A 13,184-nucleotide genomic window follows, 5' to 3' on the forward strand; every position below is an offset into this window, starting at 1 on the left:
GTGCTCCTGTGAGCTCCTGCTGAATCTGAGGCCTGGTAGTAATGTGATATTTCACTCACAACACCTTCTCTGAGAGGTAATGATCACAAGTGGAGAAGGAAAACAGTGCAAGAACAGGAGCAGAGAGGAGAAACTCTGGCAACCAGACCTGAAAAAATATGAACACGTGTCTTTGGGGAGGATTTTGTACCTCACAGAGTCCTTTTTCCATCCCTGTAATTTCCATGCAATAATTCAGTTCTGCTCTGGTTTGTAATACAGTACCCTTTGCATTATAATCTGAGAGACCATATATATCATGATGTCTTGACTTTATCCAATGCAGCAGCAGATCTCCAGAGAAAAAAGACAAGGTCTTATGCTGCATTTTGCAGGGAAAGAACTAGACTGCAAAACTCACACTGAGTTCATTAGTCGGAGTGAAGAAAAGTCAGCCTTTCTCCATATAAAAATAGATTCTGTCTCCAGTTAGACTTTTCTTTAACTAAAGAAAACAGATCTAGAGAAAAAGCAAGATTTCAAGGGACAGCGATAATAGCATATTGACCATGTAGAATTCCACTAAAAAGACCCTCAGCAGAAGAGGTCAAGTGGAGTAATTGCATGCCACTTTCCCTCCCTGACAAAGTACTGCCCTTCTAGGCAGCTAGTAGGTGATCAGTACTTCTCTGGAAACTGCCTGCCACCCTCCCAATCAATGACCTCTCTAACAGATGCTTTTTCCTCCCCCAACCCCACACCATCCCATCCAGTGGAATCCATACTACTATATATGTTTCCAAGCAGCTTGTTGGGTTAGTATTGATTTTAATTAAAGACCTGTGATTGGAGACAGTGTTGGTAGGGAGGAAGAAATTTCCAGGTAGTGGAACATGATGTGGCAAGGTATTTGTTATACAACCCACTTTGACCAACCTTATTGTAATTGCCTTGCTGTTTAGCATATCTGAAGGCTTTTGCACAGTGGTAAAAGTACCTACAGTATAGCTTGGGTGTGGTCAAAGTCTCTCTAACAAGCATGCAAAGAGCATCTGTTCCAGCTGTAACATCTTGTTGAGTTTCTGCTTTTCCATTCCAATTTCAGGTACTACAGAGTTTTGGCATGGCCAAAACTCAATATGACCTCAATGGCTCTTGGCCTTTTGACCATCTTGAATCCCAGACTCTCTAAAACAGTGTATTGTTTCATTTTGTTGGCTGGTTTATTTATATTCATTTTGTTGTAAGCAACCTTAGGCCCCTTCGAGGACAAAAGCAGGTTACTAATACTTAAATATTGCCACAAAAATGACTACAAAAGACCACTTGGAATTGAAAGCAAGCTCCACTAAGGATATTCCTTGAGAAATCCTTACACTGTGGCACTACTCAGCTTGCTATGCAGGTACAAGGGGCACTGTGGGTGTGGTTCTATTTCTCTCACATTTCTAGCACTTGGTAAACAGAAAAGATGCTTGACTGCTGAATCCAGCAACAGGACAGAACTTCAGACAGCTCTGTTATTCCAGAGAGGCTGTAAAACACAACTATGTAGAAGAACATTTCAAGGTCTGTAAATCGGTATGAACTGATAGCTCAATTGTTCTTATGCAAACGTCTAAGGCCATAATAAAAATGAATATCAGCACATGCAACCAATTTTCTGTGTTTACTCTTGCTTTCATTTTTCATGTCTGAAAACATGAAAACTCTGTGGTAACTAAAATTGGAATGGAAAAGCAGAAACTCAGCAAGATGTTATAGCTGGCACAGATGTTTCTATGTGATTACTCTTGCTATCACTCTTCATGTCTGAAATCATGTTGTGCATGAATATTTGAAGTGTTCCTCACTTGCCACGTGTCTGTGTGTGTGCATAGTGCTGTCAAATCACAGCCAATCCTTGGAAGGGGTTTCAAGGCAAGAGACATTCAGTGGTTTGCCATTGCTGGCTCCATGTCATGACCCTGGTATTCCTTGGTGGTCTCCCATCTAAATACTAGTCAGATTTGACTCTGGTTAGTTTCCAAAATCAGACAAGATTGGGCTAGCCTGGGCTGTCCAGGTCAGGGCTAGATGCCACTTACCTGCTATTTATGTTATGTAATTTATGTTATTTGTATGCTCCAGCCTGACATTTTTAACTCAAAAAAAATGGCTGGTACTCAAAAGACAAGCATTATTCTAAGGCACATTACAGGGCACGACAAAATACATCTCATGATACACCCTGATATATTAACCATTTAAATGTTCAATTATGTTGTTATAAACCTATTTCTAGTATGTGAAGACATTATGCCATTATCTACATAGATAGCTGGGAAATGAAAATGGGTGAATTTTGAAGCCAGTTTTATCCAAACTGGAAACATCAGTGTATGCATCACTGTCCAAAGATCTCACGTCAAGCAAGATCGTCAGCACCTGCCTGCAACTGCAATATTATGGGACATAATGGGTAAGATACGTTGTTTTTCAAATTTCATCCTCATTCCAAAATATTATTTTTGTCTTTATGTGAAAGAATGCAACTGCTAAAAATCTGGCTTGACTAAATTTCTGGAACAGTTTTTCAGAAATGGTTATCTCTGCTTTTAAGAAAAATCCACCCTAATACACACTTATACAAGACAGCTCATCATCTGAGCAGAAACAAAGATATGGTAATGAGGCTTGTGGTTTTTCTTCAAGGTGTGTCCTATATACTAAATGCCAAGCAGAACATATTTTGGGATATATGTGCAGAAATTCTCAGAAACCCAAATCTGCACAAAATAAACTTCATTTCAAAGCCCAAATTTCCAAACTATATGAGCTTCAATTTCATATGAAATTCCATTATTGCTCTTGCTGTAACAGTCGATATTCATTTCTTCTCCCTTGAGGTATTTTGAAATACTTGCTCCAATAAAGCCATTCTCTGATTCTCTCACCTTCACTGTAAGAATGAATCCAGCACTGTAGAAAGGATTTTCTCGGTCTAGTGGCCCATTCAGAGTTAAAGCACCACTGATGTAGTCCAGTGCAAAGAGACTGTTGGTATTGCCTGGTGATAAAATAAACAAGATCAGCGCAAATAAACTCCTCTGAAGAAAAGCACAAAAAGCTCAATACTAAACATATAGAGGGGAAAAAAGAAACCCTATACTGTTGGCTCTTTTGTTTCTAAATTCTCCTATATATCAGATACAAAGACACTTTGAGAAGTAAAGTGTTACCTTGTTTGAAACCCCAAACCAGCAACAGATATTCCATAATTTGCAGACCTGAAAAAACTGTTGAATACATTTTAAAAACCTAACTCTGTTCTACACTGATTCAAATTCAGCAAGATACGGGTCTGAGAACTTAGCCATTTCTTGCGATAGCATCGCTAAAACTTCAGGCAGTATTGGAGTTTCAAAGCAGTCCTGTTAAAATGGAAATATATTCATGGCTTTTGTATACACATCACTTTTGTTACTGATTCTGGATCTGTGGCAGTGTACACAGACACACATCTGCATTTCCCTTTCAGTACCAAAGATAGGGGGGTTGGGGTTAGCTGAAAACACTCTTGATAGGTATTGATGAGACAGGAAAGGAAGAGAAAGACTGGAACAGAAATGGGATCTTTTCTTCTCTTCCTCAGTAATGCACAAACAACTTAAAAAAGGAGAAGCAACATGGAATAGTGTAGCAACATGAAAACAATTCTGGTTATTTGCCTGGGTCCTTGTAAGACCATAATACAATGCTGGTACAATACATTTATATTTCAATTATATATTTTTCATTTATGAAAGAGGAATTTAGAAAGCTTCCACCCAAAGACTAAAGATAGTGGTTTTTAAGAGAGTTGAAGGTGGTAGGGGGTACATTTTTCTGTTTTGTCCCACTGCCATCTCAAACAGGTTTCACACGTTTTTAAAGTGCTCTGAATGGAGCTGACACTTGGATGAGTGCACGCACCACAGGCAACAAAATACTTTCTATTCCCCAAAAACAAACCCATCTCTCCTGCCAGAGTGCAATTTCAGTCTCATTCTTAAATTACTACCATATAGAGATGACGAGCTGAACTAGTCATTCACAATACATACGTTCTAACTTCTCTCAGTTTGCTACCTGTGGTGGTAGAAAGTGCTGTCAAGCTGTTGCTGGCTTATGGTGACCCTGTAGGGTTGGTTGTCAAGTCAAGTGGTGAGCAGAGGTGGTTTGCCATTGCCTGCACCTATGTAGCAACCTTGGTGGCCTCCCATCAAAGTACCTACCAGGGCCAATCCTGCTTAGCTGCTGAGATCTGACAGGAGTGGGCAGGGCCATGCAGGTCAGAGTACCTATGACATGGGTATTTACTTCACAATGTAGTCATGAGATTCAGTGAGACCAAACGCATGTGATGGGAAGCCAATTCCTACTACATCCTCTATAGTGTAGAAACTTGCTAAGCCACCTTGTTCTTGTTTATATTGTTTGCACTTTTCTCCCTATGCCTTGGGATGTGATTCTCACAATATACATTCTTTCTGTCTGGTTAGGCCATAAGGCTCTCCCCTTCTGTGCCTGTCCAGTTTGCTCCAGACAGAGATCAGCATCTGGCCACCAGTATTTCACATAGTTGACACTGCCTGGAAAAGGAAGGGAATCTTCCTCAACGTTAAAGAATACAGGAGGTCTAGATTGCGAGACTCCCTTGACCTCGCAGTAATTACCATTTTTACCGAATGTTTCCCCAACTCACATATTATGGATTTGCTGTCAAACACATAATCATGTTGAGAAATCAATTCAGAACGATTTAGGACAAAAAGATAATCCCTGCTTGCCTGAATTACTAAATTTATGATTGTCTCAAATCTGGAGCTAACTGATTTTACATTTATCTGTATTTGAAGAAGTGTGCATGCACACAAAAGTTTATATCCAGAATAAAACTTTGTTGGCCTTCAAGGTGCCACTGGACTCTAACTTTGTTCTTCTGCTTCAGACCAACATGGTTACCCACCTGAATTTATATTTACATTTATAATTCATCTGCTCTTTACACAATTGAGTATTATCTACTTTTGCTTTTACCTAAAGAGTTTTGTATAATTGAAAATCAAAATTCTCCATGTTCTAGGCTGTGTGTTCCTTCATTGTCTGTTCTATTATTTCCTGAGCAATAATCGGTGATATGTTTTGCTCTGAGGTAGTGTAAAGTTACTGCATTTTATTTAGTTAGTCATTTAAAACATTTCTGTGCCACCTTTCCACCCATTTAAGGTCTCCAAGGTGACAAACATCAAAACATTTAAAACAGTGGGCGTTTTCGCACTGACCTTAATTGGCAGCGACGTCCCTCTTCACTGCACAGGATCTGCGCGGATTTCGCACCAATTGCTGCGGAGCACCCGGAAGAGCCGCAAAGTCCCACGGCTTTTGCGGCGCAAATGGAAACTGCCAAAAACCAGTTTCCATTTGCGCCACAAAAGCCGCGGGACTTTGTGGCTCTTCCGGGTGCTCCGCAGCAATTGGTGCGAAATCCGCACAGATCCTGTGCGGTGAAGAGGGACGTCGCTGCCGATTAAGGTCAGTGCGAAAACGCCCAGCATTTACAATTATATATACATACATCTGTACATATAAAGACAAATCTCCTGACCTACAAATCAAGCCCCAGACAAAACCCCTAGACCTAGAAACTTGAAATCTGGGGAGAACATTCCTTTCATGATATAGGCAGTCCCTAAGAAAGGATTTTAAGGAATCCATCCGCTAAGGGGGTAAAAAGGAGCAAAATCTGTCTCCTCATAAGGATACACTGTGGCTTGGAGGCTGCTGCTTCTTCCTCCGCTCACAGAGACAGGTACAGAAAAAGGTCATTTGCATAACTCGCCTGATTGGACATTACCCCCAACATTTTAAAGCTCACTAGGCTTGCCAATCTTCTTGTTGAGCCTAGCCGGTCTGAGTTACAGTTACAGGAAACTGCCAACAACATTCCATACCTCATCCTCACCCCCACCCCCACCCCACAAACCGTTGGAACACAGAGGTAATTTGCATATGCAGCCTGATAGGTTCTCACCCACAACATTCTTAATAGTATGCATTTCCTACTGAGAGTCATTGAATGTGCCCTGAGGTAAAATGCACTTCCCAGTCTTCCTCTAAAAATTCACTAGGGATTTTACATAAAAGCCAGTATTGAAACTGAGCTTTCAAATGATTGGAGGGAAATGGTACACAACCTTTCAAGGGTCTTTTTGGAAGTAAACCTCTCACATGAACATGTCAAAGTGTCCACCACACCACCACTCCCTCAGGCCAACTCCACCCCCCCACCCCACGACTCTCACAGCCATCACCTTTTACTGCCCTCATGAAAACTCCTGGCAGACATTGTGTAAGATACACCAATGCTACAAGGAGGAAGCAATTTAGAGATGCAGCAAAGATATTCACAAATAGTACTTGCATACTGTAGTGAAACACAGGTATCAACCTAGTATGTGTGTGTGAATAAAACATATGGACATCAAAACACAAAACAACCAGGGAGGGGGTATGCCAAACAAAACAAAAGAAGTCTTCACCTGCTGAAAGAGGACAATAGTAGAGGGAGGCAAATAAATCTCTAGGGGAAGGAAGTAGCAAAGTTTTGGTGCCATGACCAACAAGGCCCTTTCCCAGATTCCAACCCAAGTAGCCTTGGATGACAAGGGCACCAGGAACAGGTTCATATGAGAGAAGGTGAACCAGAGGACAAGGGGTTGACCTTCAGCACTGCTCCATAAAATATATCTTAAAAGTAGGACTGAAACCATCACAGAACAGTGCCCCCAGTCCCAACCCTGAAAGGTGGTCCAGAAGGATATCATGATGGATGGTACTGAAAGCCACTGAGAGGTCCAGAAGAATTAAGACAGTTGCACTCCCACATCAATCACCTGGCATATGTCACCCATAAGGGTGACAAAGGCTCTTTTTTTTGGTCCTGCAAACAGATTGGAAAGCATTCGCTTCATTTAGAAATCCCTGAAGTTGCTCAGCAACCACTTGTTCGTCACCTTGCTCAAGAATTGTACAGTTGAACCTGGGCAGTAGTTATGCATATCTCCTGGGTCTAGAATACGTTTCTTCAGGAATGGACACACCTGTTTTCTTGACTAAGTCTGCCAGCCCTCCACTAATAGATTTAAGTAGCCAGGAGAGGCCAGGTTTGTACAAGCAGGAGGCAGGTCTCAAACACCAAAGAATCCTGTCCACATCCTAAGACTGGACAAGCTGAAAGGTATCCCATAAACGTGAACAATTCAGTACCCTGAGACCATCTGATTTTGTCACTGCAAATGTAGAGTCCAAGTCAGACCAGATGCAAGAGATTTTATCCACAAGTGTTTAGTGAGGTTATCACAGTGGGCTGCAGAGCAGTCTACCTTCTCCTGTAAGCTAGAATTCAACAGACTTGACCGCCCAGAAGAGTTCTGCAGGTCTACACTGTGTGTTAGTGATGGTGGTAGAGAGAGGCCGAGGTCAGACGCGCATAAACTGACAAGATGGGCACGGATGAAAGCCAGATGCATGTCAGATTTTAAGCGGTTGTCCAAACATCAGCATCTGGCAATGGTTGTTGGTTCGTTCGTGTCCCGAACTGCCACGACTGAGACGCGGACTTTTTTGATAGTACATTAAATCCGGAATAAGAATGCTTCCGATGACTCCCGCGCGTACTTTCTATGTTTGAACGCTCCATTGTAGCTGACTCGTTGCAAGCGTTGCAAGCGCACATCTGCTTCCCTGCGAGAGCCCACTCCAAATGATATCATTGCGCCAGCAATTGTTGACTCAGCCTTCCAACCTTCGAGGTCGGTAAAATATGTACCCAGCTTGCTGGGGGGGGGGGAGTGTAATGACCGGGGAAAGCAATGGCAAACCACCCCGTAAAAGGTCTGCTGTGAAAACTTTGTGAAAGCAGCGTCACCCCAGAGTCAAAAACAAATGGTGCTTGCACAGCGGACCTTTCCTAAATCGGGGGGGGGGGGGGAGGCAGCTCGCCCACCTTTGCTGTCTCCCTGCCAGGGGAGGAAGATGACCCACCTTTGCCATCTCCCCACCAGGCGGAGAGACAGCAAAGAGAGTTGCCGTGCTCCCCCCCCATTTAAACACCACGGTGGGGAGGAAGATCACCCACCTTGGTGTCTCCCCGCCAGGCGGAGAGACAGCAAAGAGAACTCCTGGGCTTCCCCTTCTTTTCCAGGTGACTGTTTTTTCACACCACGTTTGCCACAAAGTAGGCTTTCAAATGAGCTTGAGCAAATGTCTTCTTGCATTCACCCCGAGTCTTTCTCTATTGTTGCTCTAGCTGTCTCCCTTGTCTTTTTAATTGTTCACAACCCCTCAGTAAATCCAGGGTACTCCCAGGCTCTTAGTCCAGAGAGAGGGCACCTAAGAGCAATTGTGTCAATTGCCCAGGTTAGTTCCTTATTCCAGAAGTCAACCAGGGCATAAACAGGACTGTTGACGATATCTGCAGAAAAAGGCAGCTGCTCATTAACACAGGAAGCTGAGCTTTGCAGCGTCTTGCCCATTTTAAAATTACAGCAGTTATATTCTGCTCAGGATATAAACTGCTCCTCTCTGGGGCAGGGGGGGGGGATTAGAGGGAAGATTAGCCCTAATACCATCTGAAAACCAGTCAGATCCATCTGACTACAAGGGCTGATCATCCTGACTGACTGATACCCCACTCCTGTGGAGTCTTGGTATCCCAGCAGATTTAAACCCCAGCAAGTAGTGATCTGTTTATGACAGGGAAATAGTCTTCAATCCCCTCACCATCAGTTCACTTTCATCCTGACCAGAGCAGAACACCAGATCAAGACTGTAACCTGCACAGTCTATGACCCTGTCACTACCTGAGAAAAGTCCACGTTTATCATAGAGACCATAAAGTCTGGAGTCATTACAACAAGGTTGCTCAGCATGGATGCTAAAGTTCCCCAAAACAGCCTAGTACTCTTCCAACACCACCTCCGAGACAACTACTCCTGGATCCACAATAGACCCCTGCTAGGCTTCCCAACCCTCCCGCCCTGGCGGGGGACCCCAGGATTTCCACCCTCTTCCCCCGCTCCCCAAAAAAATGGAAGTGGGAGGAGGGGGGAAACGGCACCGGGGAGCATGGAGAGCCGCCGCATCCCGGAGCGGGCGAGGCCGCCGCGCCACTGCCGCCCCCTCCCCGCCCACCGCAGCTGCTCCTCCGAGATGGGCCCAGGCAAGTGGGAGCTGTACAAAAGAGACCGTCTCCACTTGTTCCCAGATGGAACCAAGCTGCTGGCGCTTAAAATCAAAAAGGTGGCAGAGCAGTTTTTAAACTGAATCTTGGGGGAAAGCAGACAGGAGACTAAATGTCTCTGGTTCGGGAGGATTCATCTCAAAGAGATGAAGGGTTAGCTGTTACTTTTCTACCCGGTAATGGACCAGAGTTGTCCACTGAGATGGTGACAAAAGTGTTGACTGTCTGCCAAAGTCTCGAGGGGGCAAGAGAAAGGTTGCAAGCCTAGCTTGCCTGGAAAATTATAGATGTTTGTATGCAAATGCTAGAAGTGTTCGAAGAAAAATTGGTGAGTTGGAATGTTTAGTGTTGGGAGAAAACATAGTCATAGTGGGAATTTCAGAAACTTGGTGGAATGAGGAGAATCAGTGGGACACGGTGATTCCTGGATATAAGTTATATCGGAAGGATAGGGAGGGAAGGGTTGGAGGTGGGGTGGCTCTGTATGTCAGAGAGGGTATACGGTCCAGTAAGACTGAGGTTAGAGAATTAGATTCCCTTCTAGAAATGCTTCTGGTTGAAATAGAGGGCCCAAAAGGAAATTTAACTATGTTATCACCCACCAAATCAAAAGATAGAGGATGATTATAATATGATGGAAGGATTAAAGATAGTGGCTAAACGTAAAAACTGTTTCGTAATAGGTGATTTTAACTACCCGCAGATTGATTGGGTCAATATGTGTTCTGGTCGAGAGAAAGAGATTGAGTTTCTTGATGCTCTCAATGACTGTGATATGGAGCAGATGGTCTCAGAACCTACCAGGGGTGGGGCGATCCTGGATTTGGTCCTAAGTAATGCCCAAGATTTGGTGAGAGATGTAAAAGTGATTGCACCGCTAGGGAGCAGTGACCATAATGTTATTGATTTCACCATTTGTATAAATAGAGAGTTGCCTCAAAAAACCAGCACAACCACGTTTAACTTTAAAAGGGATAAATTCTCTCAGATGAGAAGGCACGTGAAGAGGAAACTGAAAGGAAAGGTAAATACAGCCAAAACCCATTGGGGAAGCTTGGTGGCTATTTAAAATTACAATCCTAGAAGCTCAGATAAAATATATATCACAAGTTAGGAAAGGCACAAACAGGTATATGAAAAGGCCTGCACGGTTAACAAAGTAATGGAAGTTGTAAAAGGTAAGAATTGAGAGTGATTGCTGCTGATTGCTGAGGAGTGCCTCTGCTCCACCTCTTTGCATTTTAAGCTGCGCCTTGCCAAAGGCTGAGCACATCTCACAGAGGAGTGAGAGGAGCAGAGCAGCTCTGATAGCTGAGACAGCTGGAGAAATTGCTGAGAATTTCTGAGTTTTGAAGGACTTCATTCTAAGGTTTGTGGGGCTGCCTAAAATTCTAAGGTGTGATAGCTGGGGAACTGCTCTTTGTTTGGTTGACTGCTCTTTGTTTGGTTGACTGGCCTAAGGGTGAAAGAGATTGAGAGTGATTGCTGCTGATTGCTGAGGAGTGCCTCTGCTCCACCTCTTTACATTTTAAGCTGCGCCTTGCCAAAGGCTAAGCACATCTCACAGAGGTCTGAGAGGAGCAGAGCAGCTCTGATAGCTGAGACAGCTGGAGAAATTGCTGAGAATTTCTGAGTTTTGAAGGACTTCATTCTAAGGTTTGTGGGGCTGCCTAAAATTCTAAGGTGTGATAGCTGGGGAACTGCTCTTTGTTTGGTTGACTGCTCTTTGTTTGGTTGACTGGCCTAAGGGTGAAAGAGATTGAGAGTGATTGCTGCTGATTGCTGAGGAGTGCCTCTGCTCCACCTCTTTGCATTTTAAGCTGCGCCTTGCCAGAGAGCTAAAGGGCTCTTGGCTTGTGGCTCTTCGCCTAGGGGCTCTCTAAGGACCAGGAACCCAGATCCCTGATTTCCTTGTTCTCCAAATAAGGTAAATTCCCAATAAGGTAAGTTGAGGTAAGGTAAGTTGACCCTCCAGAAGGGGAGCCACTTAAACAAACAGCATTTAAAGAGGACTGTGTATATATATATATATATATATATATATATATATATATATATATATATATATATATATATATAATGAAGATAGAATGCCAGCAGGGGGTTGGGAGCTTTCCAGTGTTTTGCACTGAGTGTCACATGTATGACTATCTGCCCAAAGGACAGAAGTCTTGGGTGTGTGCTCGATGCAAGGAGCTCCTGGTCCTCAGGGAACGAGTTCGTACCCTTGAGGCCGAGGTGACTGCCCTGGAGAAGCAGAGACGGTCAGTTAGGCACTTGGGGAAGACTCTCGGGGGCGTATTAGATGAGCCCTGCTCTGAACGTAGCAGCCCCGTTGCTGCCAGAGAGCGTGAGGGTCGAGAGGGAACAGGGCACTGGGCTGAGGACAAGGGGAATGCGCCCTTAGAAGGGACCTCTTCTTCGGTTGGTGAGCGGGTATCCTTTCGCGCCAAGGAACCATCCCTGAGCAGGGGAATAGGGGTTTTTTTGGTAGTTGGTGATTCGATCCCTAGGCAAGTAGACAGCTGGATGGCGAAACCGCATACTGACCATATGGTGACTTGCCTGCCTGGTGTGAAGGTAGCAGACATTACGCGTGTAGTAGATAGACTGATAGACAGTGCTGGGGAGGAGCCTGTGGTCGTGGTGCATGTTGGCACCAACGATGTGGGGAAATGCAGTCGTGAGGTCCTGGAGGGAAAATTTAGGCTGCTAGGTGGGAGACTTAAGGCCAGGACCTCCAAGGTAGCCTTCTCAGAAGTGCTACCTGTTCCACGTGCAGGGCAGGAGAGACAGGCACAAATTAGAAGTCTCAATGTGTGGTTGAGACGATGGTGTAAGGAGGAAGGGTTTAAGTTTGTTAGGCACTGGGATGCTTTCTGGAACAAGCGGGAGCTGTACAAAAGAGACGGTCTCCACTTGTCCCCGGATGGAACCAGGCTGCTGGCGCTTAAAATCAAAAAGGTGGCAGAGCAGTTTTTAAACTAAATCTTGGGGGAAAGCCGACAGGAGATGAAATGTCTCTGGTTCGGGAGGACTCGTCTCAAAGAGATGACGGGTTAGCTGCTATTTTTCTACCGGGTAACGGACCAGAGTTGTCCACTGTGAAGGTGACAAACAATATGGACTGTCTGCCAGAGTCTCGAGGCGGCAGGAGGAAGGTGGCGGGCCTAGCTCGCCTGGGAAATTACAGATGTTTGTATGCAAATGCTAGAAGTGTTTGAAGTAAAATTGGTGAATTGGAATGTTTAGTGTTGGGAGAAAACATAGACATTGTGGGAATTTCAGAAACTTGGTGGAATGAGGAGAATCAGTGGGACACGGTGATTCCTGGATATAAGCTATATCGGAAGGATAGGGAGGGAAGGGTTGGAGGTGGGGTGGCTCTGTATGTCAGAGAGGATATACGGTCCAGTAAGACTGAGATCAGAGAATTAGATTCACTTTTAGAAATGCTTTGGGTTGAAATAGAGGGCCCAAAAGGAAATTTAACTATGGGAGTTTGTTATCGCCCACCAAATCAAAACAGAGAGGACGATTATAATATGATGGAAGGCTTAAAGATAGCAGCTAAACATAAAAACTGCGTCGTAATAGGTGATTTTAACTACCCGCAGATTGATTGGGTCAATATGTGTTCTGGTCGAGAGAAAGAGATTGAGTTTCTTGATGCTCTCAATGACTGTGCTACGGAGCAGATGGTCTCAGAACCTACCAGGGGTGGGGCGATCCTGGATTTTGTCCTAATTAATGCCCAAGACTTGGTGAGAGATGTAAAAGTGATTGCGCCACTTGGGAGCAGTGACCATAATGTTATTGATTTCACCGTTTGTATAAATAGGGAGTTGTCCAAAAAGACCGCCACAACCACGTTTAACTTTAAAAGGGGTAAATACACTGAGATGAGGAGGAAACTGAAAGGAAAGGTACATACGGTCAA

General features: G+C 44.1%; 1 protein-coding gene across 1 annotated transcript in view; it reads right to left on the minus strand.

Annotated features, from left to right (window-relative positions):
- Positions 1-13,184, minus strand: part of CDH23 (cadherin related 23) — a 655,943-nt gene that overhangs the window by 334,382 nt on the left and 308,377 nt on the right. Inside the window, exon 9 of the mRNA XM_060241177.1 lies at positions 2,916-3,028. Within this exon, the coding sequence (XP_060097160.1) occupies positions 2,916-3,028 (113 nt within the window). The remainder of the gene's footprint in view (positions 1-2,915; positions 3,029-13,184) is intronic.

The sequence above is a fragment of the Heteronotia binoei genome, chromosome 6 (assembly GCF_032191835.1).
Source record: "Heteronotia binoei isolate CCM8104 ecotype False Entrance Well chromosome 6, APGP_CSIRO_Hbin_v1, whole genome shotgun sequence".
NCBI classification, from domain to species: Eukaryota; Metazoa; Chordata; class Lepidosauria; order Squamata; family Gekkonidae; genus Heteronotia; species Heteronotia binoei.